We start from the raw sequence: 27,877 nt of genomic DNA, 5'->3' as shown, positions 1-27,877 counted from the left end.
CCTGAGTCAATATTTACTCCTCGACAGATCATCTGTTTTAGAGATGTTCGGTCATTTATCTCAGTGCTGTTTGTGGGAGCTTTCTGTGCGCAAATTGACTGCCACGCTTCCTACATCACAGCAGTGATTACACTTAATAAAAAGTACTTTGTTGGCTTTGGGATGTCCTGAGGTTGTGAAAGGCACTATAGAAATGCAAGTCTTCCTTTTATAATAACCATCTTTGTGAAAATCTCCTCTTCATTCCACAGATTCCTCACTCTGTGCTCCCTTGTTACGCATTCACCAACTAATAGAAACAATCTTTCATCATTTACCTTCTCACGTGTCACACTAAATCCCACTTACCTTTTATGTGAGAGCCTGAAGATTGGGGGTGGGCGGGAGGCGGGGTATGGGAGAATGGGGCTGAAAATTCAAACAGTACAACTTATCTCAGCACAATGATACAAAATAAAGAATATGCCATGCTTCCCCACATCACCTCTAACCACTCCTCCAGAATTTCTGACCTCATTATTGGCCACAGACATCATCGCTTTCTCAATAATAGCCTGACCACCTCATCTTGTTTCAATAACCACCACTGGCAAGTCTACATCCCAGTTTTTGTCTTTTATTTCTCTGTTCACAGGCACATACAGTGTATGCATCGTTATAACAGTAGCTGAGACTGTTCGGTGTGTGCTAAATCTACTGAGGCTAAAGAATGCTTCGTGTTGAATGGCCGACTCCTGTTGCTAGTTCTTTCTCATTTCAACAGCTACTTGATTTTACACGGGGGTGGCACAGTGGTTAACACCGCAGCCTCACAGCTCCAGCGACCCGGGTTCAGTTCTGGGTACTGCCTGTGAGGAGTTTGCAAGTTCTCCCTGTGACCGCGTGGGTTTCCGTCGGGTGCTCCAGTTTCCTCCCACAGCCAAAGACTTGCAGATTGATAGGTAAATTGGCCATTGTAAATTGCCCATAGTGTAGGTAGGAGAATGGTAGGGAATACGGGATTAATATAGGATTAGTATAAATGGGTGGTTGATGGTCAGCACAGACTCAGTGGGCCAAAGGGCCTGTTTCAGTGCTGTATGACTTTATGATATAGAGAAAAATTAAATTTTGGACAGTCTGAATAAGGTTAATAAGGCATATGGGATCCTGGGCTTTCTAAATAGAGGCATAGAGTACAAATGCAAGGAAGTTATGACAAACCTTTATAAAACACTGGTTCGCCCTCAACTGGAGTATTGCATCCAATTCTGGGCACTGCACTTGAGGAAGAATGTGAAGATATTAAACGGTGCAGGGAAGATTTATAAGAATGGTTCTGGGGATGAGAGTCTTCAGTTAAGTGGATGAACTGGAGAAGCTGGGCTGTTCTCCTTAGAGAGGATTAAGAGGTGATTTGATAGAGGTGTTCAAAATCATGAGGGGTCTGGACAGAGTAGATAGAGAGAAACTGTTCCCATTGGTGGAAGTATTGAGTACCAGAGGACACTGATTTAAGGTGATTGGCAAAAGAACCAAATGCAACATGAGAAAAAAAAACTTACTTTACGTAACGAGTGGTTAGGATCTGAAATGCACTGGTGGAGGCAGATTCAACTGCGGCTTTCAATAGGGTTTTGGATAATTATCTGGAGAGAAAGGATTTGCAGGGCCAGGGGGAAAAAGTGGGGGAGTGAGACTAGTTGAGTTGCTCTACCAGACAGCCAGTATGGACACGGCAGGCCAAATGGCCTCCTTCTGTGCTGTAATCATTCTATGATTCTGTTCTATGAATCTAAACCCCATGTAAATGCTCCCCTTCCATTTCTTTTCCATTTGTGTATTCTCCACTGTCACAATTTTTGACTGTTTTTACACAGTAATTATTTGGAAAAAATAAGCTACTTTCAAATGTTGGGCTTTTAAAAGCATAATGTGCTTGGAAAAGTTTTTTTAAAAGGCTCTGAGGTGATAGCTGGTTAAGATGCCAAAGGGCTGGAGTTGATGTTGTCTCCCTATAGATTGTAAATAGTAAACAAACTGTTACAGGTGTGGCAACTGGAAAACACCTCACACCCATTGGATTGGAAAGTCTTTGAGCTCGATTTCTGGTTGTGAAGAGTGATAAAAGACAGAAATTGGGAAGCAGGCTGGCGGAGGTTTTGAAACAGGATGAAGTGGTCAGGCTAATATTGAGAAAGCTGCGAGGGTTTTGGCCAAGGCTAAGAGGTTAGAAATTCTGGAGGAGCAGTTGGAAGTGAGTTTGCGTAAGTCAAGTAAAATGAGCCACTGATATGGGGAAGCATGATGTGCTCTTTATTTGGTACTGTTCTGTAAAGATAAATTATACTATTTGGACTAAATGAAGCTGATGCACCTTCCCTCTGAAATAAAGCATCTTATTGATTACTATCTGGCCTCATTTCATCAAGTATTTGTTTGGTCCACCTTCGGAGAGATTAAGCATGAATGTGTGTGAAAGACATGACTATTCAATCCAATCTTCCTTTCCCTACAGTATTCCGGAGCCAAGGGCTGTTCCGGAGCCAAGGGCTTTTCCAGAGCTGAGGGCTATTTCAGAGCCAAGCGCTGTTCCAGAGACTGCCTCCAGATTGCTTCAAGCTCTACAGTTGAGCTCAGAACTAGGAAGATTTGCATAAGGTCAACTTATGTCATTGAGTCATTGATCTTCTGTTGTACACAGGGAGAAGAACTTTTGTTCTTCTTATGGTCCCATTCACTGGTTTAGGCACGATTGGGAGTTCACCACATGATGGATCTTGGAATAACTCAATCCTACCACTCTGAGCACTGCACCAATTGGCTGCAACAATTGCCAACTGCCCAAAACCCTAAAATTGGGACCACCCTCTACCAACTGTTTACTTTGATACTCAGTTTACACGGGCAATGACCCACAACCTTCAACAACCCAACTCCTCTATGTAGGTGAGACGTTACCTTTCCTGTTTCCACGGACTCTTTCTCTATCAGTCTCTGTCCCTTCACCATTTCCGCACGTCCTTCCTTCTCTGATGGCAGGCCCTTGTTCCTTGCGGCCTTCTTCAGAGATACTCTTACACTGCTTTTGCTGAAGAAAGAACCATAACAGCAGGGTTAAACTGAAAATCTCCTTCCTTTAAACTTCCACTTGCTGACTGCTCACCCAATTGCTCAATTGGTTAATGAGCTTTTCACTGTCATACTAAAGCATACAGACAAAAGAAACAAAAGACTTGTACTTCTGTAGCACTTCCCACAATCTCGGGATTGGCATCGCAGCCAATTAAGTATTTTTTGACCTATAGTCACTGTTGTCATATAAGAAACGCAGCAGCCAATTTGAACTAAGCAAACTGCAATGTGATAATGGTCAGATCATCTGTTCTTAGTCATATTGGTTGAGGGGTAAATATTGTCCCAATACACTAGGGAGAACCTTCCCTGTTCTTCTTCGAATAGTGTCGTTGATCTATGTTCATCTGAGAGGGCAGACGGGACCTTGGTTTAATATCTTACTGGACAGATGCCACCTCCGGTAGAGCAGCACTCCCTCAGTACTGCATTGGCACTGTCAGCCTAGACTTTTTGCTCAAGTCTCTGGAATGGAACTTGAAGCATGGCCCATGACCTTGTGGCTCAGAGATGAGAGCGCTACCAAGGGTGGTGATAGTTGACACTTCAATTGGCTTCAGTGAGCTAGGGAGAGAAAGAATTCGCCGGGGTTCCTGCTCAAATCTGAACTGTCATGTAATGTATTTCTACATATTTTATGAATAAAGTATATCTTTGGTGAAGAAAAGCAGGCTCCCAGTGTGGAGTGGGTGAACCTGTGAATTTTAGCCTGCTGTCCTTTCAAGAAACAGTTCGCACTGTGGAGCGTCTGATGGCAAATTACCCCGAAAGAAATCATAGAATGATACACCACGGAAGAAGACAATTCAGCCCATCAAACCTGTGACAGCTCTTTGAAAGATTAGCCCCATTCCTCTATTCCTTCCCCATAGCCCTGCAAATACTTTCCATCTCATTCAATGACATTCCTCACGTTGTTAACTATAAACAATCAAGATTTAATCCCCCAGTCACCTTTGTTAGAGAAAGCCATTGCTGAGCAGGTTTTATTGAAGTTTACCTCCCCTTCCTGCGTCTCGCTCTCTCGCTGTTCTCCCGTTTCAGTGTTTGAGTTACCGCATCGACTGGATATTCATCTGCCTGTGGTTCCTGATCATCACCCAGAGCAAGATCTTCCTCTGTCACCACATTGACTGAAAGCAGATACAACCATAGCATGATATATCACAGGCTATTCAGCCCATCAAGCCCTACAACCCTTCAAGACCTCCCCATTCCTCCAATTCATTTTATGACTTTCGGGTGCTAAATAAATGCAAGCTGTTGTTGTTGACTGAGAGACAGCACTGAGAGTGAACCTTAAGTCACCTGTATCAAGCTGAAGGAGGAGTTTAAAAAAATTCATTTATAGGATGTGGGCGTCACTGGCGAGGCCAGCATTTATTGCCCATCCCTAATTGCCCTTGAGAAGGTGGTGGTGAGCTGCCTTCTTGAACCGCTGCAGTCCATGTGGGGTAGGTACACCCACAGTGCTGTTAGGAAGGGAGTTCCAGGATTTTGACCCAGCGACAGTGAAGGAACGGCGATATAGTTCCAAGTCAGGATGGTGTGTGACTTGGAGGGGAACTTGCAGGTGGTGATGTTCCCATGCATTTGCTGCCCTTGTCCTTCGAAGTGGTGGAGGTTGTGGGTTTGGAAGGTGCTGTCAGGAAGGCTTCACAGGAGAGGAAGTTCTGTTAGTACAGATACTGTGATGCGAGTTAACTCATTCTAACATGGACAGTGAGGAAGCTGTGCGTTCATCATCTATTACAGTTTTCCTCCTTAGGTTCTTTTACCAATTAAACTAGAAAGTTCCCGTTTACCTCCATTTTGTTTCATTTTTGCATTGAATTCTGGGCACCAGCCTTTGCAGAGGGTGGCGGGGAGATTTACTAGAATGATATGTGAGGGACTTCAGGTATGTAGAGAGACTGGAGAAGTTTGGGTTGTTCCCCTTGGAGCAGAGAAGGTTAAGGGGAGATTTAATAGAGATGTATTATAAGGGGTTTTGATAGAATAGGTGGGGAGAATCTGTTTCCACTGGCAGGAGGGTCAGTAACCAGAGGACAAATTTATAATTACTGACAAAAAAAGCTATGGGGGATTTTTCTTTAATATACATTGAGTTGTGGTGACCTGGAATGTGCTGCCTGAAAGGACGGTGAAAGTAAATTCAATAGTAACTTTCAAAAGGGAATTAGATATATATTTGAAGGGGGAAAACCTGCAGGGCTATGGGGAAAGAGCAGGTGAGTTGGGTTAATTGGATAGCTGTTTCAAAGAGCCAGCACAGGCACAATGGACCGAATGTGCTCTATGATTCGGGATATGCAAAACCTTGAATATCAGAAGAATTACAATGATTATTGAGGGCACCAGGAAATGGGGGAATTGGGGAATGACAACTGTTATCAGAGTGTCAGGAGGCACATGTGGAGCCTAGCATTGACCTGTTGGGCTCAATAGACTGTTTCTGTGGTGTAAATTCTATCTGCCTATACCAGCTCTTTAGCTTAGCAGAGAAGTCAGTGACTAAGGGGCACAGATTGATAGAAAAATTAGAGGGGAGATGAGGAAAAACTTTTTCACCCAGAGGGAACGCACTGCCTGAAAGGGTAGTTGAGGCAGAGACCCTCAACTCATTCATAAGGAGTCTGGATATGCACCTCAATTGCCGTAATCTGCAGGGCTACGGACCAAAAGCCAGAAGGTGGGATTAGAATGGGTGGGTTGTTTTTTTGGTCAGCACAGACAGGATGGGCCAAGTGGCCTCTTTCTATGCCTTAAACTTTCTGTGATTCTACGATTTCTATGATTCTTTCCCCATAGCCCTGCAGATTTTTCCTTTTCAAGAATTTATCCAGTTCCCTTTTGAAATTTACTATCGAATCTGCTTCCACCGCCCTCTCAGGCAGCTGTCATGCAGGCCCCCACCTGCCAAGAATGAGGCATATTAATTCCTCCACATGAGCATTGATTTTAAACTGTTACTGGAGTAAAGAAAGAACTTGTTTTTAAAAAAAACAGACCCATGACTGGAAAGATATTTGCATATTTACAGACAGTGCTTAAAAGGGACGAAAAAACCATTCCCTGATACATTCAATCCACAATGGACTTTTGATTACCAGACATTGAAGGTGGAGGAGCTAGCATTCCAGGTTGACTGCTAAGATGGCCGAATACACGAACGGACGTGGTCACACCAGCTAGCCACCTGAGTTTTTTGAATTTGAACTTGCCACAGAGTTTTGAACTGGCAGAAGGCAGTTTTGCTCCTTCAAGAACATCTCTCTCCTGTCTGCTCTCATCTCTTTCTCACTAGCTTTAGAATCCACTGAAGACACATGAATGCCAAGAGCGAAAAGTCTCCTACAGTGAACAAGGTTTAAGAAGAATACTGGGCCCCAACGGAAAGCAAGAATTACCTCCAAAAGTACTCTACGGTGAGCTCGAAGCACAATAACAAGAAACTCTTCAGATATTTCCTCAAACCTCTCCACTTTATTTTTCTTCTGCTCCTTTCTGTCCCTACCTGCATGTATCGCGTATGCATGCTAGCATGGGCGCGTCGCGTATCCGTAGGGGTTAACCAAAATAGAGTTTAAGTTTTAATAAATTTCACTTTTCTTCTTTAAACCTAAGAAAGCCTGTTTGTGCTCATTTCTTTGCCTTATAATTGGAAAGTGGTGAACAAGGATTCACCAAGAGGAGCTCAAAACACAGTGTGTTTAAAATTAAACCCTGTTACAGTAAGACCAGATGAAGGCTGAAAGGGATCCCTAGACACCTTTCTCACCTGGTCGTAACACAGCGCATTCCAGATCACAACAACTATGGGTAATTTTTTTTCTCATCTCCCCTCTGGTTCTTTTGCCAATCACCTTAAATCTGTGTCCTCTGGTTTTTTTTTATTCATTCAGGGATGTGGGCGTCACTGGCTAGGCCAGCATTTATTGCCCATCCCTAATTGCCCTTGAGAAGGTGGTGGTGAGCTGCCTTCTTGAACCGCTGCAGTCCATGTGGGGTAGGTACACCCACAATGCTGTTAGGAAGGGAGTTCCAGGATTTTGACCCAGTGACAGTGAAGGAACGGCGATATAGCTCCAAGTCAGGATGGTGTGTGACTTGGAGGGGAACACCTTCCCATACATTTGCTGCCCTTGTCCTTCTAGTTGGTAGAGGTCGCAGGTTTGGAAGGTGCTGTCGAAGGAGCCTTGGTGCATTGCTGCAGTGCATCTTGTGGATGGTACACACTGCTGCCACTGTGCGTCAGTGGTGGAGGGAGTGAATGTTTGTAGATGGGGGTGCCAATCAAGCGGTTACCAACCCACCTGTCACTGGGAAAATACACGCACACACAGACAGAGACACACACAGACAGACAGAGACACACACAGACAGAGACACACACAGACAGACAGAGACACACAGACACAGACACAGACAGACACACCCCCACCACCCCCCAGCCAGGTCATACCCCCATGCCAGTGTACGTTTTCTCCGGTGTTCAGCAACCAGAATGGGACACACTGTGCACACTGTCGCACCACTTAGGCACTAGAGATGACTGACATCCACCCAGGAACTGGAATGGGACCATAGTTAGCCCAACAAGAGGAGTTTGTTCAAGCTGCAGGAATTGTGGGCATCTGAACCTGTGTGTTACACATCCACAAATGAAAAGGGAGAGGTGGTGGAATGTGCCAGGAATGTAGGCATGGCAAAGTGGAAAGGGCAGCGATAGAACTTCACTGCACTGACTTTCTGAAAGACTCGTCTGATACACTCTGGATCCAGGTTTGAAACCCAGGGCTAGCTAAGTGAGGTGGAACTAGACTGTTCACAACCTATTTGACCCCACAATGAGTTTCTGACCTCATATCCTCTCCATCACTCGACTGGCCGACTCCACCCTGCCTCAGCCCATCAGCTGCTGAAACCCTCATCCATGTCTTTGAAACTTCCAGACTCAGTGCTCTCCCAACTGGCTTTATACCTTCAACCTTCTGTAAATTTCAACTCATCCAAGACTCAACTACCTGTATCCTAACACACACCAAGTCCCGTTCACCTATCACCCCTGTGCTTGCTGACACACATTGGCTCCCATTCCGGCAATGTCTTATTTTAAAATTTGCATGTTTGTTTTCAAATCCCTGCATGGCCTCACTCCTTCCCTATCTCTGTAATCTCCTCCATCCCTACAACACTCTGAGATCTCTGAGCTTCTCTAATTCCAGACTCTAGAGCATTCCAATTTTAATTGTAGTGAACGTGCTTTCAGCTGCCTGGGCCCTAAGCTCTGGAATTCCCTCCCTAAACCTCTCCACCTCTCTCTCCTCCTTTAAGGCACTCCTGAAAACTGACCTCTTTGAATGAGATTTGTGGTCACCTGTCCTAATATCTTCTTATATACAGTCATAGTGTTGTACAGCATAGAAACAGGCCCTTCGGCCCACCGCGTCCATGCCGACCATAATGCCTATCTATACTAATCCCACCTGCCTGCATTAATTCCATATCCCTCTATGCCTTTCTCATTCAAGTACCTGTCCAGATGCCTCTTAAATGTCGCTCCTGTTCCTGCCTCCACCACCTCCTCTGGCAGCTCATTCCAGATACCCACTATTCTTTGTGTGAAAAATTTACCCCTTTGATCCCCTTTAAACCTCCTCCCTCTCACCTTAAATCTGTGCCCTCTAGTTTTAGTCACCCCTACCATGGGAAACAGACTCTGGCTATCTACCCTATCTATGCCTCTCATAATTTTATATACCTCTATCATGTCCCCTCTCAGCCTCCTTCACTCCAGGGAGTGACCCAGCCTATCTAATCTCTCTTTATAACTCAAGCCCTCCAAACCAGGCAACATCCTTGTGAATCTTTTCTACACCCTCTCTAGTTTAATCACATCTTTCCTGTAGTGCGGCGACCAGAACTGCACACAGTTCTCCAAATGCGGCCTAACCAACGTTATGTACAACTGTAACATGAGGTCCCAACTCTTGTGCTCAATGCCTCAGCCGATGAAGGCAAGCATGCCATACGCCTTCTTCACCACCCTGTCTTCCTGTGTTGCCACTTTCAGGGAACTATGTACTTGCACCCCAAGGTCTCTCTGCTCAAGAACACTCCCCAGGGCCCTGCCCAGGTTTAACTTCCCAAAATGCATCACTTCACACTTGTCTGCGTTAAATTCCATTTGCCACTTCCTTGCCCACTTTCCCAGTTGATCTATATCCTGTTGTAACCTTAGACAACCTTCTTCACTGTCCACTATACCACCAATTTTGGTGTCATCTGCAAACTTACTAATATGGCTCCGTGTTCAAATTTTGTTTGATAACGCTCCTTTGAAGCATCTTGGGACATTTTACTAATTTAAAGGCACTATATAAATGCAAGTTGTTCTTGTTGTCTGTTGAGAAAAGCAGTGAGGTTAAATATGATTGGCTCAGAGAATCTTCAGTGGGAGTGGGGAGAGTGAATCCTGCCTGGACTGCAGGGGGAGTGAGTTTAATAAGCTGAGTGATATTGTTCATGTTCCCCATTATCACACACTTTACTCTAACCATGCCGTGGATACGACCTGTCTACAACCTTAGCGGGAGCCTTGCCAGAGATACTGTTTAAATGCCCAACCATTAATTTGCTTGTGTAACTGCGGAAACTGAAAGGGGGAGGGGGGATTCTGTCCGCAGGGTCCGTACCTGTTGCCTCTCCATCCTCATTGCGGCTCTGTTCCCCATACACGTTCAGGAAGTCTGCAAATGCCCCCCTGTTCGCCTTTAGCGTTTTGAACGACCCCACTTCAGACACTCCACCATCCACAAGAACCACAATCTCATCCATTTGAGGGAGAAATGTAACTCCATGCGTCACAAGAATTCGAGTCTGTTTAAGAAATGAATTGTCAGGGAGTCAGAGAATTACACGGACGTTTACAGCACAAACAGGCCATTCGGCCCAACTGGTCTATGCTGGTGTTTATGGTCCACATGAGCCTGCTCCCACACTACTTCATTCACCCCATCTGCAGTTCCTTTGATTCCTTTCCTCCTCATGTGTTTATTGAGCTTCCCCTTAAACAAATCAACGCCATTCACCTCATTTACTCCCTGTGAGAATACAGAAAGACCGATATATAAACAGCACCTTTTATGGCTTTAGGATAAAGTACTTTTGAAGTGTAGCCAGTGTTGTATTGCGAGGCAACACGACAGCCAATTTGCACACAGTAAACTCCCACAAACAGCAATAATAATCAAATCTGTTTTTTTATGATGTTGACTGAGAGATAAATATTGGTCTCAGACACCAGCTCTTCTTTGAAATAAGATCACGGGATCTTTTACATCCACTTGAGAGGGCAGATGGGGCCTCGTCCAAAAGACAGCACCTCTGACAGTGCAGCACTCCCTCAGTGCTGTACTGGATTATGTGCTCGAGCCTCGAGAGTGGGACTTGAACCCAAAACCTTCTGATTCAGAGGTACGAGTGATTCTCTGAAAAGGTACATAAAGTGGATGCAGATTCTATAGTAATTTCCAAAAGGGAATTGGATAAATACTTGTAAAGGAAAAATTTGCAGTGCCACGGACAAAGAGCTGGGGATTAATTGGATAGTTCCTAATGAGAGCTGGCATCGGTATGATGGGCTGGAAGGTTCCATGGGCTGGATTAAGCGGTGGTAGCAGTGATCCTGCCACCGGGGCTGGATGTGGGTGCTGACCCCGCTTAATAGGCAGCAGGCCTGCATGTTGCCAGCGGTAGCCAATTAAGCGGCTGCGACTGGGGCTGCCATCCTTAGCAGAGGGCCAGCATCTCAGTGGCACCACTAAGAACAGTGGCCATGGGTGGGGCTGTGCCCGAATGAGGGTGCATCGATGGCCAAGCAGGTGCATGGGGCCGGGTGGGGTGGGGGGGGGGGGGGGGGGTACCGGGACCACTCAGGCAGGCGCTGGCGATGTAGGGGGATTGGTCGCGGAAGGCAATCACCACCGTTGCCATGGGGGCCCCTCCGTGGGCCAAAGAGTACCCAAAAAGGAGGGGCCCCCCCACCCCACCTCCCTGGAGCCTGCTGGTAGGCCGCCAGGGTTTACCTGCTAGTTAAAGGCCAGTGAAGGCAGAACAAGGCCATTAATTGACTATTTAAGTGCTCAATTGGGCTCTAGACAGACGGGCCACTAGCAAAATGACATGTTGGCGGGAAGACTTCAGGCATGCCACACGACACCTTCCCATGCCACTTTACCAGCCTTCTCCCCAAAGGGCTGGTAAAATTCAGCCCAATGATTGCATTCTGAGCAATATGGCCCTGGACGATATAGAGCAGCAGAAGCTCTGCTTCAGCCCCCCAGTCTGTGCAGAGTGGGCAAATACCAACCAAAGAAGCAAATGGGGGTCAGAGTCAGGCTGGGAATCTCTGAGTCCGGGAGAGGAACATATAACCAAGATTCCAACATGTCTTTGTCTGGATTACTCAGGATCTAATCCTGTTTTTTTTCTTCTTTTTTTTCCACCCCTTTTATATATTATTTATAGAGGGGTCCTTTATTCCTCAGGCCCCACCTTATATACATTTTTGAAATAACTTTATTAAAAACAAAGAAATAAAACAAAACCCAAATTAAAATGCCATTCTCGGCGTCAATGATGCACTCCAGTCCCTGTGGTGCCCACCGGTCGCGGAAGGCCTCAAGCGATCTGGCGGACACCGCATGCTCCTTCTCCAGGGACACCCGGGCGCGAATGTAACCTCGGAAGAGGGGCAGGCAATCAGGGAGGACGGAACCCCCGACGGCCCGCAACCTGGACCTGTGAATTGCCACCTTGGCCAGGCCCAGGAGCAGACCGACGAGGAGATCCTCCTCCCGGTCCACGCCCCTCCACACTGGCTGCCCAAAGATCAGGAGCGTGGGACTGAAGTGCGGCCAAAATTTAAGGAGCAGCCCCTTTAAATACTCGAACAAGGGCTGCAACCTCGCATATACCATATATACAGAGAACACGGACTCGCCCAGGCCGCAGAAATTACAGTCGGCCTGGGAGTCCGTGAATCTACTTAAAATTCGATTCCACGGGACTGCCCTGTGCAACACCCTCCACCCCAGGTCCTCAGTGTAAAGGGGGAGGATTCCAGCGTAGAGAGACCTCCAGCGGGGTTTCCCCTCGCTGCAAAATGGCAACACTGACCGCCACAGCGTGTCCGGCCGGCTGACGAGGGCGAGGAAGTGGAGAGTGTGCAGGAGCAGCCCGTACAGGAAACCCCTCCGCGCCGATTGGAATGGCACGGAGGGCATTTCCAAGAGGCGGCTCGGGTTGTGCGGGACCGGCTCCCAAGGAGGGCTTCAGGGCCTGGGTCCAATGAGCAGTTCCGGCCGAGCAGGTGTCATCTCAGCAAGGAGCACTCCACAAACACTAACCCCTTCGTCACCCACAGTGATGGGCATCCCGGGGGCTTCGGCTACTCCTCCGCCCGTCAGTCCGTCCCCGGAAACGGCCACCGGAAAGCCGAGGCGCTCTCCTCCGCCAGCAGGGGAGTGCCCTGACTGGAGGTGACCATGTTCCAGACTCGGAATAGATCCCGGTAAAAGACAGGCAACTCCTTTAGTGAGGCGCAGCTAATGTTTGCCAGCGGGAGCTGTGTGTCGTCTTGAAGACAGTGCCCCAGTGGAAAAAATACGTCGCCAGCGCACACCATCTGGGAGGACACTTGACGTACAAGTATCTCTGCAGGATCCGAAGGCGGAGAGTCGCAGCCTGGGTGCGGATGCACACCAGCGACTGGCCGCCCTCCTCCATCGGGAGACTCAGGACCGCGGCAGAGACCCAATGTTTCCTCTTGCCCCAGAAGAAATCGATGAGCTTCTTCTGGATCTTGGTGGCAAATGCAGGGGGTGGGGCCAAAGTGACCAACCGGTACCACAACATAGAGGCCACCAGTTGGTTTATGACCAGCGCTCGGCCCCTGTAGGAAAGCACTCGGAGCAGTCCTGTCCAGCGCCCCAGCCGAGCGGTGACTTTCACTTCCACTCCAGCCAATTTGCCAGCCAGGCTTCCTCAGCGGGGCTAAGGTGGACTCCCAGATAGAGGAGGTGCGTGGTGCTCCATGCAAAAGGTGTTAACTCCTCCGGCAGGGAGTCCACCCGCCACTGACCCACCAGGAGTCCGGAACATTTCTCCCAATTGATCCTCGCGGAGGATGCGGCAGAAAAGGTCTGCTGGCACCCGCGCATCCTCCGCAAGTCAATGGGATCTGTGACGACGAGGAACACACCATTGGCCTAAGCCAAGAGGACGACTCGCATGCCTGGCACACACAGAGCCAAACCCATCAACCTCCTCCGAAGCAGGCACAGGAATGGCTCCACGCAGATAGTATACAATTGGCTGGACGCACTGCTCTCACAAAGCGAAGGGCCACCGTCAAGGACCCGTTAGCTTTGACCAGACACTCTGTGGCGGCGTATAAAAGTCGGCCCCGGGCCACAGAATGTGGCCCGAGTCCAAACACGCGCACAGTCCCAACAAGATACTCATGATCCACCCTATCGAACGCCTTCTCGAGGGAGAGAAAGGCGACCGACAGACCAGTCCTCTGGGAAAGATGGATCAGGTCCCGGACCAGGGGGATGGACCGGCTTGCAGCCGTGTCAGATTGGTCAGGGTGGATCATGTGGGCCAGCACGAAACCCAGACAGGCAGACATAGCACAGGATAAGATCTTATAATCCGTGCTGAGGAGGTTGACAGGACGGCAGTTTTTAAGCAGGCGGAGATCGCCCCTCTTTGACAGCAGGACGATGACTCCCTGCGCCAAGAGAGGGGCATCTCCTCGGTTGCCAGGCTTTCCCCCAGGACCCGCGCATAACCGCCCCCCCAGGACGTCCCAGAACGCCCTGAGGAACTCCACAATCAGTCCATCCAGCCCTGGGGATTTACCCCTTGAGAGCTGGTGGAGAGCACCGGTCAGCCCCACCAACATGAGCGGAGCCTCCAATCCTTCGGCGCTCTCCAGGCTGACCTTCAGTAGGTCCTCCCACAAAACTCTGCGCGGGTCCTCGCTGGACGGATCCAGAGAGAACAACGCACTGTAATAAGTACGGACCAGGAGGCCCATTCCCTCCGGATCCATGACAGAGGATCCATCGTTGGCCAGCAGTTCAACGAGCTGCTTATGGACCCCCCGCCATTTTTCCAGCAAGTAGAAGAAGGGTGAGGCACGGCCCAAATCTTCCAGGACCTCACGTACGCACCTCGGGACCCTACGAGCTGCAGGTCCCTCAGTGTGCCCTTCTTCTCTTTGTATGCCTGCCACAGGGCCGGATCCACGACAGCATGACCGAGGCGGGACTCCAAGTCGAGCACCTCCCTCTCCAGGGCCCCATCCCGGCTTCCCGCCTTTTGGTCGACCCCTTTGCATACTCCTGACAGAAGACACGGATGTGAATCTTGCCCACATCCCACCATAGCCTCAAAGAGGGAAATCCCCCCCACTTCCTTCTCCAATCGGGCCAGAATCGACGGAACGAGTCCCGAAATCGCTGGTCCTCCAGCAGCCAGTTGTTAAAGTGCCAGTACGCGGACCCCGCCTGTGTGTGGAGCGAACCCCACCCACACCAGGTGGTGGTCCAAGCACGGCACCAGCCATACGGAGGCCGAGATGCGGGTGACGTACGCCTGCGAAATGCAGAGGCGGTATATTCGGGACCCTGCTCCTCCAGACCTCCATGTGAAGGCGCTAAAGTCAGGATGGAGATTCCGCCAGACGTCCACTAAGTCAACAGAGCTGATCAGTTCCCTCAATCTCTCCACCAAACCTTGGCCCCGCTTGGGACTGGAACGATCCCCCACCTTGAGGGTACAATTAAAATCCGCCCCGGGGATGATGCACTCGTCACTATCAGTAGAGCTCAAGAGAAGGAACACCTTTTTAAAGACGCGGACTTGCAATGTGCTGGGCCTGGGAGCATACATGTTCAACAAAGTGGAGCGGCACACTACCCAGGCGAACGGCGAGGTGCAGCAAGCGGCCCGGCACTAGCTCCTTGACCCCCAAGATCTCCGGCTGAAAGGTCGGGGCCAACAAGATAGCCACCCCACTAGAAATAGGGGTGAGGTGACTCATGTAGACCCCACCCTGACACTCCAGTAGCCAGGTGGCTTTGTCTCCCGGAACGGTGTGGGTTTCCTGCAGAAAGCTCACCGCGTATCTCCCTTCCCTGAGGACTGAGAGATTGTGAAATCTGCGGTGAGACCCCCTGCTGCCATTGATGTTGAGGCTGGCTATGGTTATCTTCATGTCAAAAATTCTTTGATCCCATCACCGACACCTTCCACTCCCCCAGCAACCCATTCAGGAATGCTTTAAACCCGCGCGTCTCAACCAGTTTCACGCCCGCGCCCTTCCCCACCTTCTTGAGGGCAGCTCAGATGGACTGGATGATCAGCGCCAAACTCGACCACTGGCCGAGGGCCAACTGAACTTTATTGCGGCAACCCCTGCATGCCGCGAGGAAGTCCCAGAGTTCCACAGCGGGGATCAGAGGAGACTCGGTGGGAGGCACGAGGGAGTCTACTGCCTCACTGGCAATGGATTCAAGATCATCCTCTGTGCCCCACACTGAGTCCCCATCCTCCTCCGGGTCATCAGCGTCAGTGGCTGACACACCCACCACACACTGTGGGGCGGACGTCCCGGTCATGCCAACTGGTCCCATCTCTATCAAGTCTCCACCCCCAGGATCGATGGCGGAGGAGTCCTCTCTGGGTTCTCCTGTGGAACTGGAGCCTATGGGCGCCAGCGATTCAGGACCCCCCACAACCTCCATCCCCAGGCCAATGAAAGGCCGGGGAGATGGTAGTTCCCGACTCCAGAAATCCAGCTGGAGCCAGAACCGGAGGTGGAGAGAGGAGGCCATCTCCCTCCCCGCCAGGCCCACAGGCCCAGCAGATGGGGCAGCATTTTCAACCATAACTGGGTTGGATACATCCTGGTCGGCAGTGGATTTTAGCTGGAAGGGCCGTCCCTTAGGGGCCTCGCCCTCCCCTCCACTCGGGGCACCAGACCCAGTGGCAGACTGGGAGGCTTCTTCAGGAGCGTCCCCAGACTCCCCCACCACAAGCAGGGCTTCACTTGCTCCTTCAGGAGGGGTCACATGTACAGGGGTCTCCCCCTCCCCTCCATCCTGAGGGGTAGGGTGCTCCTGCCCTGACTTTACAGCCTTGATGGTGCTGGCAGGGGGAACCTGGGGATCCGAACCAGGAGACAGCTCCCCTCCAGCAGATGAGCCCTGCACCTCAGGGCCCTGTGTTCCCTTTGTGGAGGGGTGCCATCTCCTCTTTTTCCCAATAGGGCATGGTGGCTCAGAGACCTCCATGTCAACAGAGGCCTCCACACCCTCCTTCTGCCCGGTTGCCCTGGGCCTAAGCCTAGCCTTGGGGCAGGTGGGTTCCCCGGCATCGGGCCTTGGGCTGAACCCAGCATCAGGCTGCGCCATAGTATCCAGGGGACATGTCTATCGGTGTTTATTCTTTCTCTGTGCCCTCCATCCACTCGGACGGGCACCCCCCCACTGGAGGTTGTGAAAACCAGGGCCTCCGGAACTGACTGGGTGGTGTTTGTAGCGGGTGTAGGGGAAGTGGGGGGAGGTGCAGCGACGCCACCCCGGGCCACCGAGGTGGAGGTGGCAGCCGGGAGGTTGAGGCAATTCTTCCGAACATGCTCCACCCCCTTGCAGGCATGGCAGTGCGACCCGTCCGAGGTCCAGAAGACACGTTAGGCCGATATTAAAGTAGCCCTCTGAGACCTCCTCCCACGCCAGCTGCATAAATAACTGGCGGCGCAAGGAGTACACATGCCGGAGGCCGTTCTCCTGAAGACCGAGCAGGACGGGGGTGACCCCTGACCTTCCCTCCCCCAAATGGTGCAGCTAGGGGAAGAGGAGCTCACTGGGAATAAAGGGCGGGTAGTTGGATAACAGTACTTGCTGCACAGTGGCCCTCAGGGGGTCCACTGGCAGGGAAGTCCCACCCATGGTGAACCTCCTGCGCAGGGCCAAAGACACCGCCCGCTCAGTCTTCAGGAAGAACACAGCCTTCCCATACATTTTTGAGGCTGCCACAATGGCCGAGGGGCCGACAACCTCAGTCATCGCCTTTACACAAGCCTCTATAGACATGTTGGGGTGGGGATAGCCCATGACCAGACGTTATTAATTTAAAAAGGTGACGGAACTATATATGGGCGGCCACAGAGGCTGCAGCCCCATGTTTATCTGCCTACCAAAATTTTTTTACGACTTTCCAAAAGTCCCCGACTCACCTTGTCCTTTAGCAACCCATTTGGGCCAATAACCTTCTCAAAGATGTGCTTTCCCACATGGGCGTCCACAGCAGAGAGAGGGTCATCCAGTATGATAATATCAGCTGCACTATAAGCTGCCCTCGCCAGGCTGACTCGCTGTTTCTGCCCACCACTTAGGTTGATACCCTGGAAAAGAAAACCATCAAATAAATCAGCGGTCAACTCCTTTATACTTAAATCAGAGACACTACAGAAGGAGGCCATTTGGCCCATTGTGCCTCAGCTAGATTTTTGAATGAGCAGTCGTGCTTAGTCCCACACTCCTGCTTTCTTTTGTCCGTAACGCTGCAAATTCCTCATTCTCCAATACCGTCTGCTCCTTTTTATAATTATTTATGGAATCAGCTTCCACTACCTTTTCAGGTTGAGCATTCCAGTTCCCAACAACTCTCTAGATCTTTTCCGAATGATTTTGGATCTCTGACCTCTGGCTATTGACCCACTGGTCAGAGGGAATAGTTTATCAAAACCGCTATTAAGTGACCTCTTAACCTCTCTGTTCCAAGGGAAACAGTCCTAACTTTTCCAACCTCTCCTCGTAACCAATGTACCCTCTATTTTTTTTTGTAGTGCATGGCTGATTTTTTTTTTAAAAGTGCGCTGGCCCTTTCATTTGTTTTGTACGGCTGCACATGCGCAGTGACTAAAGGGTGCCGACTTGTGTGCGGCCTGCGTGGGACCTTTCAGGTTACTGTGTGAATCGCACGACTTAGAGGGAACATTACTCATGACTGCGGTCGCTCATCCCTGGTAACATGTGGATTAACCTCCTCTGTACCCTTTCTAAGACCTTTACATCTTTCCTGAATGGTGGTGCCCGGAGTACTGTCCACAATACTCCAGCATTAATCCTCAGTTGCTAATTCGGCCTCGTTCACCATTCACCCTTTCAAATCCATTGAAGAAAGAACTTGCGTTTATATATCGCCTTTCACAACATCACAAAGCCCTTCACGGTCTTTCAAAATAGTTCTGGTCACATCACCAATGTTAATGGCTACCGACCCCATTTTGAGGCCATTAACGTCAGATAAAGGTTATGAAAATCGACCCCAGTGTGAGAGGTTTTGATGCGCTAAGGTGCTGTAGTACCTGCTCCCTCCCCGATCAGAGCCAATGGCTGTGAAGTCCAACACAAATTTTACTTTCTTGCTATAAATTTAGCTATGGCTAAAAGTCAGCTGTGACTTTTATGTATTGCAGGCATATACATTACCGGAAGTCCATGTAACACAAATAGGAGAGACTAGCGAAGAAATTTAATGAGGTTTCAATAACACTAAGCAAAGAAAGAACTTGCATTTATATAGCTCTTTTCATGACCTCAGGACATCTTAAAGTACTTTAGAACCAATGAAGTACTTTATGAAGTCTAGTCACTATTGTAATGTAGGAAAACAGGGCAGTCAATTTGTGCCCAGCAAGCAACCCACAAACAGCAATGTGATAATGACCACATCATCTGTCCTAATAATGTTGGTTGAAGGATAAATATTGACCAGGACACCAGAGGGAACTCCCCTGCCTTTCTTCAAATAGTGCCAAAGGATCTTTTACATGCACCCGAGAGGGAAACAGGGATCTCGGTTTAGCATCTCATCCAAAAGACGGCATCTCAGACAGTGCAGCGCTCCCTCAATACTGCACTGAAGGGTCAACCTAAATTATACTCTTGGTTTTGGAATGCGACTCAAACCCACAGCTTCTGCAGTCAGAGGTGACATTGCTGCCCGTGAGCCACAGCTGAGAGCTACCCCAGTGAATGCTACCCTGGTCTCTAAGTCTTTCATCATAACAATCATTAAAAAGGGATTGAAAATTGGAACATACATCTTTAAAAAGTTTTACGGCACCCAGCCCAGTTCAAACATTTCCATTTAGTCTTTCTTTGGTACCTTTTCTCCAATCTCCGTTTGGTCCCCAGCTGCTAGTAGCTCCAGATCTGGTAGAAGGGCACAGGCCTCCAGGACTTTCTGGTATCGAGATTCTTCCCATTCCAAACCAAACAAGATGTTGTCCTGTAGGGTATCGTTTTGGATCCATGCTTGCTGAGGTACATAGGCAAATGAACCCTAAAAGCACAGAAGGAATAGGAGAATACACAGAGTTAGAACGGAAAGTTTCAGAACTCCCAGCTTGTCCTATAATTTGCCTCTGTGTGCAGAAACAGTTCAGTCAGATTAATTAATCTGCCTTGTCGGCAGCGTCACTAGCTCATGTTCCCCTCCTCCCTGGTGAATCATGAATCAACCCCTTCGCTTTTTAAATTCTTCAACTAAATCCCCATTCATAGCACAATTCCAACCAAGTTGACCCTACGTGGAAGGCTATACAGCTTAGTCTACACTCATGTGTGAGCCAGTGCTCAGTAATACTCTTGCCTCTGAGTCAGAAGGACTTGAGTCCGAATCCAGAGATTTGGCCCCTAACCTAGGCTGATACTCCCAGTGTGGTACTGAGGGATTGCTGCACTGTCAGAGGTGCTGTCTTTCAGATGAGATGTTAAACCAATGCCAGTCTGCCCTCTCAGGTGACCATAAAAGATCCCATAGCCTCTACTTTGAGGAAGAGCAAGGGACAGGTAGGGAGTGGAAATCAGGGTTCCTGTGCCTGATAACCTGTGACCCCAATGCTTGGGCAATATTTATCCCTCAGCCAAAATCACTAAGGAACAGATTCTGCGTTCAAGTCTCTGCAGTGAGACTTGAAACCACAAATTTCTAACTCAGGGGCGAGAGTGCTACCCACTGAGCCACAGCTGACAGAGGGTGCTATTACATGACCGCTCAAGACAAAGCCCCCAATCAAAATATATGATTCTGATTGCGGTTGGAGCAATGCACTGTCAATTCAGTCCCGTCTCTCCACAGATCACTTAACATATCACTTGAAACTTTCCAAATTAAAGAAAACCACAGCCGAATTGAACCAGCCATTAATCCCTGAATTAGATGAACCAAACCAGGTTAACTGTTTATTAGAAAAACTAAATTCTTAAACACTACTTAGATAACGTTTTTTTTTAAATAGGAAAAATTAAGAGTCCTTGCAGATTAATGCTTCCTGATGAACAATCCTCTGATTAAAGTCCATTCGCAATCTTACAGGGTCTGATGAGGAAAGGAAAACAGTCCGACATCTGAAGCTTCCAACTTCTCTTTCTTCCAGCAATGACCACAGCAGATCAATAACTCACAACCACTTTCAATAGAATCAATCTGGCTTTAGAATTTTGAGGGATAAACAAAAGTCACAGTTTAAATTCTCTTCCTTCAGTTTAAATTAACAGAGATGTCTGGCCCAGCTGTCTGTGTCTGTTAGAACAGTCCTCTCAACAAAAAGACAGTTTAAAAGTTAATCACAACATTGTATATCGATCCTCAATCTCTGAGTGGCTGTATGCAAGACAACCAGGATGCACCTTCTGAAGCTGATTGGTTCCCTCTCTGTATGGTTGTATCCAACGGCAACCCAAATGCACCTTCTTGGTAACTCCTGAGGCTTGCTTGCTCTTAAAGCAGTACTGATCCTTTGTTGTCTTAAAGACACACCGCATATTCCTCCCCAAAAAAACTATAAGATCATAACAAGGGGAAAAAAGAAGCCAAAGGAAGGCACCAGCAGGAGGTGCAGAGGTCATCTCCAGAAACAACAGTAACAATGGGTTAATCTTGATGTTTTTCAGAGTAATGAATACATCCTCAAACCAAACATCATCTGTAAATCTTCTACCTAAGAATCTCAGCACCACCCAGGACAAAGCAGCCCGCTTGATTGGCACCCCATCCACAAACATTCACTCCCTCCACCACCGACACACAGTGGCAGCAGTGTGTACCATTTACAAGATGCACTACAGCAACTCACCAGGGCTACTCAAACAGCACCTTCCAAACCCACAACTGCTACCACCTAGAAGGACAAGGGCAGCAAATGCATGGGAACACCGCCACCTGCAAGTTCCCCTCCAAGTCCCACACCTATGGGGAGCGGGAAGGAAAGTGAAATTGAAGCCCAATATCAGCCATGATCGTATTGAATGGCAGAGCAGGCTCGATGGTCCATATGGTCTACTGCTGCTCCCAGTTCTTGTGTTCTTCTTCTTTTTGTGTTCTGACTTTGTGTTCTGAATGCTGGAGCATTTCAGTTATGAAGACAGACTGGATAGGGAGGGGTAGTTTTCCTTAGAACAGAGAAGGCTGAGGGGAGACCTGATTGAGGTCTACAAGATTATGAAGGGCATTGATAGAATAGATAGGAAGAAACTTTTTCCCTAAGCGGAGAGGTCAATAACCAGGGGGCATAGATTTAAGGTAAGGGGCAGAAGGTTTAGAGGGGGGTTGAGGAGAAATTTTTTCATCCAGAGGGTGGTTGGAATGTGGAACACACTGCCTGAAGAGGTGGTAGAGGCAGGAACAGTCACGACATTCAAGAAGTATTTAGATGAGCACCATAGCATACAAGGCTACGGGCCAAGTGCGGGGAAATGGGATTAGTTAGGATGGGTGCTTGATGGTCGGCGCAGGCGCGTTGGGCCGAAGGGCCTGTTTCTGTATTGTCGTTCCTTCACTGTCGCTGGGTCAAAATACTGGAACTCCCTTCCTAACAGCACTGTGGGTGTACCTACCCCACATGGACTGCAGCGGTTCAAGAAGGCAGCTCACCACCACCTTCTCAAGGGCAATTAGGGATGGACAATAAATGCTGGCCTTGCCAGCGATGCTCACATCCTGAGAATGAATAATAAAAGGCACAAGCCTGGGGATGCATTTCCTCGGACTGTCTCCCATTCTGCTGCCGGTATTTCGGGCAGTGGATACTCTTCCTGCACATGTAAACAGAGTTTCCCGCTGCTCTTCCATACGAACATACGAATTAGGAGCAGGAGTAGGCCACTCGGCCCCTCGAGCCTGCTCCGCCATTCAATAAGTTCATGGCTGAACTGATTACTCCACATTTCCACCTACCCTGATAACCTTCCACCCTTTTGTATATCAAGAATCTATTTACCTCTGCCTTAAAAATATTCAAAGACTCTGCTTCCACCGCCTTTTCAGGAAGAGAGTTCCAAAGACTCACGACCCTCTGAGAGAAAAAATTTCTCCTCATCTCTGTCTTTAACGGACGACCCCTTATTTTTAAACAGTGACCCCTAGTTCTAGATTCTCCCACAAGGGGAAACATCCTTTCCATATCCACCCTGTCAAGACCCCTCAGGATCTTATATGTTTCAATCAAGTCGCCTCTTAACTCTTCTAAATTCCAGCAGATACAAGCCTAGCCTGTACAATCTTTCCTCATAAGACAGCCCACCCATTCCAGGTATTAGTCGAGTAAATCTTCTCTGAACTGCCTCCAATGCATTTACATCCTTCCTTAAATAAGGAGACCAGTACTGTACACAGTACTCTAGATGTGGTCTCACCAATGCCCTGGATAGCTGAAGCATAACCTCCCTACTTTTGTATTCAATTCCCCTCACGATAAACGATAACATTCTATTAGCTTCCCTAATTACATGCTGTACCTGCATATTCATGCACTAGGACACCCAGATCCCTTTGCATCTCAGAGCTCTGCAATCTCTCACCATTTAGATAATATGCGTCTTTTTTATTCTTCCTGCCAAAGTGGACAATTTCCCTCTTTCCCAAATTATACTCCATTTGCCAGGTCTTTGCCCACTCACTTAACCTATTTATATTCCTTTGTCTCCCCCTTATGTCCATTTCACAATTTCCACCAAAACTGGGAAAGCAGAGTGGGAGAACTCCATGGAAATTCACAAGAGCCACTCCTCTCGCAAAGACAAAACAGAAATTCGATGTGTTTCAGTACCTTTACGTTTATGAATCCTTTGATATTCTCCATTTCTCCCAGGAGTGCAGAAATCAAAGAGGACTTCCCACATCCTACTGGCCCCACCACTGCCACCAGGCTGCCTGGCTTGATATCTAGTGTAATACTACAGGAAAAGAAAACAAGTTAGCAGCAATTTGGCAGTAGAGAGCTTCCTCACTCAGATAAAGGGATGAAAGGTAGTTAAACAGAGCAGGAAAATCCTAGGGGCTTGGAATCAGCTGTGACTCAGTGGGTGGCACACTTGGCTCTGAGTCAGAAGGTTTAAGTCCCACTCCAGAAACTTGAAGGTGTAATCTAGGCTGACACTTCTACCTCAGTAGTGAGGGAGTGCTGCACTGTTGGAGGTGCTGTCTTTCGGATGAGATGCTAAACCAAGGCCCTGTCAACCCTCTCAAGTGGATGTAAACAATCCCATGGCCACTGTTTGTGGAAGAGCAGTAGAATTCTCCACTGGGACAGGTAGGGAGTGGAAATCAGCGTTCCTGTGACTTTCCTATCCTGTTGGGATGTGTGAACCTAGGGGAGACCAACACCAGGCTCCACAATCAAAGTAGCATTGGCTGTCCATGTTGACACACTGTGTATGGGGCGCTTGGGCAAGATGCCAGAGAACAGCCACTGAAGCCAATCCAAGTCTCACCTCCCAAGCTTGTCTGCCCTCTTCCAGCCCTTCTTATGAAGACTTAAAGCTCAGGTTGTTGCAACAATAGGACAAAGTTACAATTACCAGAAATACCTAGCCTTAACAGTAATGAGACGTATGCCACAACTACACAAACACAACTCACTTCTTAATGGTTGGGTCTGCGTTTTTATTCCACGAAAAGGTAGCATCTGAGAAGCTGACTGCAGGCTCTGGGGAAAAGATGCAAAGTTATTCCTTTTGGAGCCAACAGATATCAATTTATTCATACTTCCTGACTGTACACTGAACAACACAATGATACAGCACAGAAGGAGGCCATTCAGCCCATCGTATCTGTGCAAGCTTCTTGGTAGAGCCATCCAATTAATCCCACCCCTCTGCTCCTTCCCCATAGCCCTGTCAATTTTACCCTTCAAGCACTTATGCAGTTTCCTTATGAAAGTTAGTACTGAATCAGCTTCCACTGCCTTTTTAGGCAGCGCATTCCAGATCACAACTCACTGTATAAAAAATGTTTCTTCATGTTGCCTCTGGTTCTTTTGCAAATCACCTTAAATCAGTGTCTTCTGACTACTGACCCTCCTGCCACTGGGAACAGTTTCTCCTTATTTACTCTATCATACTTTTGAACCCCTTTGTCAAATCCCCTGTTAAGATTCCCTGCTCGAAGGAAAACAACCCCAGTCTCTCCATGTAATTGAAGTCCCTCACCTCTGATACCATTCTAGTGAATCTCCTTTGCACCCTCTCCAAGGCTTTGACATCCTTCCTAAAGTGTGGTGCCCAGAATTGAACACAATATTCCAACTGAGGCCTAAACCGATGATTTGTAAAGGTTTATTATAACGTCCTTACTTTTGTACTCTATTCCTCTATGAAGAAAGTGAATGTTCCCTTGTGCTTTATCTACAGCCTTCTCAACTTGTCCTGTCATCTTCAAAGCTTTGTATACACACACCCACTGGTCTCTCTGTCCCTGCACCCCTTTGAAATTCTATTATTTCATTCATATTGCCTCTCCTTGTTATTCTTCCCAAAACGTATCTCTTCACACTTTCTCTACATTAAAATTTCATCTACCATGTGTGTGTCCATTTCACCAGTCTATGTACTCCTATCCTCCTCATTGTTTACAACAGTTACAGGTTTTGTATCATTTGCAAACTTTAAATTATGCCCTGTATACCCAAGTACTGATCATGTATATATCTATACAACCAACGGATTCTTCCAACTTATTTTCCAAGGCAACTCTTTGGACACATCAGTGGCCACATTGGTGGCATGTACAGGTCAAGGGTCGGGCTGTCCCTCACTAGTCACCCTGTCCAAAATATAAACTGGCACCGCAACCAGGACCCCAACCTCAATAGGTAGCTCATAGAAGAGTGTCTGCATTTATTGGGTTTCAGTGGGAACCCTGGACTTTCAATCCTGGCCGAAACCAACAATCTTTTAAGCTAAAGTTATTGCAACAATGCTGACTGCAGCCTTGACACATCAGCAATATCTAGGTTGCTCTTATGTTTGTCTCACCTGATGTACCAGAGCTGGGATCCTGTTGGATTGCTGATGTGTCTAAGTTGTCACCTCCAAGGAACTTTTCCAGCCGTTTGCAAGAAACACTGGCCTATGGATGAATGAAATAATAACTAGAGCAATGAAATGACGTGTGTTAGATTAAAGCAGTGGAAGAATCTGATTTCAAAGCTTGACAAGCAACTGGCATAGACTCTTCCTAGTTCACCATATTCAAGGGGTCAGTCTTGGTTCAGTGTGTCGGACTCGCAGCTCTGGATGGGGAATCTAGAACACAGTCTCAAAATAAGGAGTCAACGATTGAGGACTGAGATGAGAAATTTCTTTACTCAAAGTGTCGCAAATCTTTGGAATTCTCTACCTCAGACAGCTGTGGATGCTCATTCGTTGAGTATATTCAAGACAGAGGTTGATAGATTTTTGGATATTAACAGAATTAAGGGATATGGTGACAGGGCAGGAAGGTGGAATTGAGGTCAAAGATCAGCCATGATCTTACTGAATGGCGGAGCAGGCTCAAAGGGCCATATGGCCGACTCTAGCTCCTATTTCTTATGGGTTTCTGTTCTCTAAGTCAGAAGGTTGTGCGTTTAAGTCCCACTCCAGTGCAGTGCTGAGGGAGTGCTCCACTGTCAGGGGTGCCGCCTTTGGATGAGGTGTTAAACCGGGGCCCTGTTTGCCCTCTCTGGTGCAGGAACACATGAAGTTTGCAGCTTCACGAGAAGAGCAGAGGGAAGCAAAAACGTTGAGAGACCATCACCAGGAAGTTTCTGGGACCCATGGAACAGGAGTAGGCCATTCAGCCTCTCCAGCCTATTTCCATCATTCAATGGGATCATGGCTGATCAGCAACATAACTCCATATACCCACCTTTGCCCCACATCCCTTAATATCTTTTATTAACAAAAATCTATCAATCTCAGTTTTAAAATTAACATTTGACCCAGCATCAATTGCCATTTGCAGAAGAGAGTGCCAAACCTCTACCATCCTTGTGTGTAGAAGTGTTTCTGATTTCACTGCTGAAAGGTCTGGCTCTAATTTTTAGACTCTGCCCCCTAGTCCTAGACTCCCCAACCCAGCAGAAATAGTTTCTCTCTACCTATCCTAACCATTCTGCTTAATATCATGAAAACTTTGATCAAATCACCCCTTAACATTCTAAATTCCGGGGAATACAACCCTAGTTTGTGTAATTTCTCCTCGTTCTCCAGGTATCATTCTGGTAAATCTAAGCTGCAGTCCCTCCAAGGCCAATATATCCTTCCTAAAGGAGTGGTGCTAGAACTGCTCACAGTAACTCCATGTGTGGTCTAACCAGGGCTTTGTATAGCTAAAGCATGACTTCTACCCCCTGGTATTCTAGTCCTCGAGATATAAAGGCCAGCATTCTATTAGCCTTTTTGATTATTTCTTGTACCTGTCCATGACATTTTAATGATCTGTGTACCTGGACTCCAAGTCTCTTTAGACCTCCACTGTTTCTAACTTTTCACCATTTGCAAAGTAACCTGTTCGATGCTTTTTAGGTCCAAAGTGAATGACCTCACATTTGCCTACATTGACATCTATTTGCCACAGATCTTACCTGGACCATTGCTGAGATAAGCATGGGTAGCATTATCAAAGGAAATCTCAGAATGTTGAACAGCGAGATGGATGTAAAGGCTTTCTGAGCATCCAGAACATTGCTCGGATCCACAGCAAGGTAGACTGCAAAACTGGTTAGAGTGACCTACACAACACAAGGGAGAGAACACACGGGACCGCTAGGATGATAGCATATTTCCGAAACAGAAACGAGAACTGAAACAGAAATGGAAACCAAAACTGAAACACAAGCAGGAAAAACAAGTTCAGGTTTCCAGGGAAACTGACACTGGTTAGAACCAGATTAAAGGGTTCTGATGAAAGGTCATTGACCCGAAAGGTTAACTTTCTTTCTCTCTCCACAGATGCTGCCAGACCTGCTGAATAATTCCAGCACTTTCTGTTTTTATTATAAATGGAGACAGAGACATCCCCAGATCAGGCAGGAGCAGGATGCTGGCAAGCAGAGGAAAGACTGACTCAAGAAGCTGTTTCTGTGACTTAAATTAGCCGACTAATCAGACCTGACTATACAGTGCACAGGTTGTCACTGAAGGACATGAATAAAGGGAAGATTGATAAAACCCACAGCAGCAAGACTGTCATGAGCAGAGCTGAGGAAGTTCTGGAGAAATGCACCTGGAGGTGAAGATGGCACCCGTGGAGTTTGGATTGGGAGGTAACTGCTATCAGAAAAAACAGCAGCTAAATCCTTGGAGAAAGGAGCTGAAAATCTACCTGAGGAACTTCAAAGTTGTGAAGAACTGTG

The 27,877-nt window shown here is 47.8% G+C and overlaps 1 protein-coding gene across 2 annotated transcripts in view; it reads right to left on the bottom strand.

Annotated features, from left to right (window-relative positions):
• abcc2 (ATP-binding cassette, sub-family C (CFTR/MRP), member 2) overlaps nucleotides 1-27,877 on the bottom strand; it is a 108,518-nt gene that overhangs the window by 39,595 nt on the left and 41,046 nt on the right. For both annotated transcript variants that reach the window (XM_068053164.1, XM_068053165.1), the window contains exons 13-21: nucleotides 27,107-27,253; nucleotides 25,515-25,608; nucleotides 24,121-24,187; nucleotides 23,309-23,435; nucleotides 19,366-19,542; nucleotides 17,429-17,596; nucleotides 9,813-9,996; nucleotides 4,115-4,247; nucleotides 2,941-3,070 (exon numbers count right to left, since the gene is read on the bottom strand). In XM_068053164.1, the coding sequence (XP_067909265.1) occupies nucleotides 2,941-3,070; nucleotides 4,115-4,247; nucleotides 9,813-9,996; nucleotides 17,429-17,596; nucleotides 19,366-19,542; nucleotides 23,309-23,435; nucleotides 24,121-24,187; nucleotides 25,515-25,608; nucleotides 27,107-27,253 (1,227 nt within the window). The remainder of the gene's footprint in view (nucleotides 1-2,940; nucleotides 3,071-4,114; nucleotides 4,248-9,812; nucleotides 9,997-17,428; nucleotides 17,597-19,365; nucleotides 19,543-23,308; nucleotides 23,436-24,120; nucleotides 24,188-25,514; nucleotides 25,609-27,106; nucleotides 27,254-27,877) is intronic.

The sequence above is a fragment of the Heterodontus francisci genome, chromosome 20, assembly GCF_036365525.1.
Source record: "Heterodontus francisci isolate sHetFra1 chromosome 20, sHetFra1.hap1, whole genome shotgun sequence".
NCBI lineage: Eukaryota > Metazoa > Chordata > Chondrichthyes > Heterodontiformes > Heterodontidae > Heterodontus > Heterodontus francisci.
Note: the sequence above shows the minus strand (reverse complement) of the source record. Positions and strands in the feature narration are given on the sequence as shown.